This window comes from Cebus imitator, unplaced genomic scaffold (genome assembly GCF_001604975.1).
Source record: "Cebus imitator isolate Cc_AM_T3 unplaced genomic scaffold, Cebus_imitator-1.0 Scaffold509, whole genome shotgun sequence".
Classification (NCBI taxonomy): domain Eukaryota; kingdom Metazoa; phylum Chordata; class Mammalia; order Primates; family Cebidae; genus Cebus; species Cebus imitator.
This window is the reverse complement of record NW_016107824.1, coordinates 1358121-1362262: the sequence shown is the minus strand read 5'-3', so window position 1 is coordinate 1362262 and position 4142 is coordinate 1358121. Positions and strand designations below refer to the sequence as shown.

Here is a 4142-nt window from a genome sequence, read left to right as displayed (position 1 = left end):
GCCGGCAGGGGGCGCGCGCGGGTCCGGGCGGGGCCGCACCTGTCCTGCGGCTGGCGGGGGCGCCGAGAGGGGGCCGGGGCCCGGGTGCAGCTGCGCGCCCCGCCCCGCGGGCTCCTCCCCGCCGCCGCGGCCCCCCGGTTGCTGCCCCGATGCGCTGCGCCCGGAGCCGGGGCCGAGCCGCTGCCGCAGCTGTTGGGGCGCCTGGGCCAGGAGACACCGCCGTCGCCCGCGCCCCTCCCGGACCCCGCCGGCCGCATGGAGCCCCCGGAGAGCGCCGGCCCCGGAGGTGAGTTCAGCCCCGGCCCCCGGGACCCCCAAGCGACGCCTCCCCGCAGCAAGCCGCAGCCCCTCCCCACAGGGCCCTCCTTTCCGCTGCCGGAGCCGCCGAGAGCCCTTTGGCAGGTGGGGGGCGGGGGCCTGTCTGGCGGGCCAGGGACGCCCCCCAGGAGCGGTCCCCACGCGGGCTGGGGGCGCACAGGCCGGGTCTCCGCCCCCTTGTTCTCTGCGCTCGCGGCCCGGGCGCATTCGAGGTTGGGTGGCCCAGAGTTTCGTCCCCAGCCCCCTCCCAGCCGAGCCGGCCGGGGCCCCGGCGAGGGGGGAGGGGCATTCCGGGGCTGGAGTTTGGGGTCCCTGTCGGCGGGGCGTGGGGGTGACACTGGCAGGTCGCTAGCTCGTCAGCTTTGTTCACCGAGAGGCGAGTCTCGGGGGCGAAGGCCGGAGACTGTGGTCAGGGACCCTGCCGGGGCGTGGGGCTGAGGTGGGTCTCGGTGGGGGCGCAGGGCTTGCAGGGGTGCAGCCCACGAGGGCTCCCGAGCTGTGGGAGTGGCTGCTCCGGGCGCGGCCCCGGCGCACGCTCATCGGGGAGGGTCGGTGCGCCTGGACCGCTCGCTGCCCTGACGGTGGAGGCCTTAGTGCAGCACCTTGGAGTCGGTAAGGGGAAGAAAGCGCTCACAACCCCCTTCCCAATCAGAGCCTTTTCCAAAAGGGCTTTCCGAGTTCCAGTGGCCTAGGTCGCAACTTGGATGCAAACCGCAGACTCCTCGCCTGGCAAGGCCCACCACCTCCTGATTTCCTAGAGGTCCCATTCCACGGAGCCAGCAGGTGCCTGGGGCACTGGCCAGCCTGCGCTCTGTAACTACACGGGAACCTCAGTCCCCCAGCCACACACAGTGGCCTCCTCTGGAGCCCGAAGGCCGGTCCCCAGGAGAAACAGGTCCGCCCACCCTGTGTATCTGCAGTCCAAGGTCAAGGGATGATGTCCTGGACATGCCCGAGGGCTGGTGGGCTTGGGTTTTGTTTTGTCATTTGTGGGAGGGACAAGAGCTCTTTCTTAACACTGACGGTAGCTGCACTGTGGGCATAGGAAGCCTGGAGGTTGGGGCCTGAGGGCTTGGGGGTCCCAGCTGTGACCACCTGTGAACTGTGAGAATAGGTGTGAACGAAGCAGTTAGGCCCCTCTGAGCCTCAATTTCCAAGTCTGTCAGTGGAGACAGCTCCGCATCCCCAGCAGGGCTGTGGAAGCCCAAGGCATTGGGAGAGGAGGTTAGTATCTTTTCTCTCCTCTTTTGAGAAAAAGGAGGATTTCCCAGAAGCTTAAAGGCAGAGAAAGTGGGTTCCATTTCTGAGCCCATCACTCACTGGCTGGGGGCTTCGGATAACTAAAGTGCACAGGTATTTACTGACAAGGTGGCGGCTCTGTGCAGGGGGCTTAGTGGGAAGACGGTGCCCCGTCATCTGAGAGCTCAGGCTCTTGACACCAACGCCCACTTCCTTGACTGCAAAGGGGCCACTGATGCCTACATTGTGGGGCCTCATGAGGTCACATGGTGGTGACTACAACTCATTATTTATCACTTAGTTTTGAAAACCTTATACAAAGGCAGCGCGAACATAACGACAAAGCCCCATGTGCCACATTCCAGCCCCCAGGCCCACAGCCAACTCTCCAGAATACCACCAATCTCCCTTCATTGGTAGTGTGAACCAAATCTAGACATATTATTTCATTGATAAATAATTCAGCGATATCTGTAAAATACGATTTCTATAAAACATTACTAAAACACTGTTTTTGCACCTAGCTGAATTAACGATTTCTTAATATCAAACGTACAGAACACAGAGGTGCAGGTGCAGGTTTGCACAGGAGCGTGACGTGTGCCCTCCCTGAGGGGCCCCACCTGGAGGGCAGCGCTGTAACCCACCCCAACTCAAGTCAGCCCGAGGGTCCACAGGGAGAAAGTGAGGGACCCTCAGCAGGCTGAGAGTCTAGACAGGGCCACCCCAGCATCCCTGAAATGCTTTGGGGGTCTAAGTCCAGGACAAGGGTGCTGGGGGATGGAGTGCAGGTGGCCCCCGCCTCTGCAAGCATCTCTCGTTCCCTGCAGCCAGTTTATGATATTCATTCATTCATTCACTTCATTAGTTCACTCCTCCATGCAGTGGTGTGTGCCAAGGGCCTCCTTGATGCTCTGGGCAGGGCCCTGGGCACACAGCAAGGAACAGGATTTAGGCCAAGTTTTCCAGTTAAGAATGTACTGGAAAATAGGTCGGCAGCAGAGCACAGGGCATCAGCAGTCAGCCCTCAGGGAAGCCTGGGGGGCTGGGCTGAGGCACCCCAACGCCTGGCTCCCTCACTGGGGTCCTGCTTCAGTGCCCACTCAGCCCAGGCCCTGGCAGCCCTGCAGGGGGATGGGTCCCCCTTGATAGGGGCTGTGCTGGGTGAGGACCAGAACACTGCTGTGACCCCTCAGGGGTCCTTCCTGCGGCATCAGAAACAGCTGCTTGCCTCTGCCCTGGCCCTGAAAACCCTGGGGCTGCCAGCACCCAGCCCCCATGCCTGCCTGGCACTGAGCCTCTGATCCCCACCCTGGGAAAGGCAGCAGGGTTCGCCCATGAGGAATTTGTTTCTTCTCCCCACAAGAGCTTGTTGAGAGGGTGTCAGACAGACCCTGGTGATTGCCACCACAGCTATTCACTAACCGTGGGCTCCCTGACTCACCCTCATCTATTTATTGCACACCTACTGTGTGCTAGGTCCCGGGAATGCAGCCATGGACTAGATACAGGCTGCTTCAGTCCCAGCCATGGGCCAGCTCACGATGTACGTGTGTATCATTTCCTCCCAGCTTTGCCTGTCAGCTCCAGCCAAGATCAATCAAGCTGCTTCCATTGAGGACTGTTTTTAAACTGAGATGATATTCACATGTAAAGTTCATCCTTCTAAAATGTACAACTCACTGTTTTAGTATATTCACAAAATTGTGTGGCCATCACTGTATCTTCATTACCCCCCAAGAAAACCCATACCCATTCGCCCCTTCTCCACTGCCCCCCCAGCCTCTCACAATCACTGATCTAACTTCCGTGCACTTGCCTATTCTGTATATTTCATAAGAATGGACTCGTGCAGTATTTGCTCTTTTGCACCTGGCTTCTTTCACTGGAGTGAGGTGTTAACGCTCATCCACCTGGTGTCCCGTGTCAGGGCTGCACTCCTGGGGCCTGAATCACACTCCTCAGTACACACACCACATTCCGTATATCCACTGATCCACTAAGGGACAGTCAGATTGTTTCCAATTTTGGCTACTGTGAATCACGCTGCTATGGACATGCATGTATGGGTTAGGGGCGCCACCCTCCCTCAAAGTCAGAAATCCACATAGAACTTTTGACTCCCCAAAAGCTTAACTGCTAATAACCTACTACTGACCAGAGCTTCACTGATACAGTCAACTAACACATATTTGCTGTATGTAATACACAGTAGGTTCGATCATTTGAGGAACCACTAAGTGCTTTATAGCAGCCACACGCCTGTCAAGATCCATCCTGCCCCTCCTGGGGCTCAGGCCATGTATGTCCCTGGCATCACATTCTTCTGGCCAAAAACTTAGCGCCCTGAGGGCAAAGGGTTGCATCTTCCACATTTCCCTTCCCCACAGCCTTGACACAGGCCCAGAGTTTACAGAATAAAGACCAGGCCACTGCCAAAAGGAGATGGAGAAGGGTCAGACTAGATACCCAGTGGCTTCAAATGCTCCCAGGACTGAATCACATCAACGCCAAGACGCCGTCAGCTACAGGTGCATTGCTGTCTCAGGAATGTGAAAACATGAAAAGATTTTTTTTTTTTTTTT

The 4142-nt window shown here is 58.3% G+C and overlaps 1 protein-coding gene across 2 annotated transcripts in view; it reads left to right on the top strand.

Annotated features, from left to right (window-relative positions):
* Window positions 1-4142, top strand: part of DBNDD1 (dysbindin domain containing 1) — a 13164-nt gene that overhangs the window by 311 nt on the left and 8711 nt on the right. The window contains exon 1 of one of the 2 annotated variants that reach the window (XM_017513985.2): window positions 51-286. The exons of the other annotated variant lie outside the window; for it this stretch is intronic. Coding sequence (XP_017369474.1) covers window positions 256-286 — 31 coding nt within the window. The 5' untranslated portion in view covers window positions 51-255. Of the gene's footprint in view, window positions 1-50; window positions 287-4142 lie in introns of those variants that run through there. 2 annotated transcript variants of the gene reach the window in all.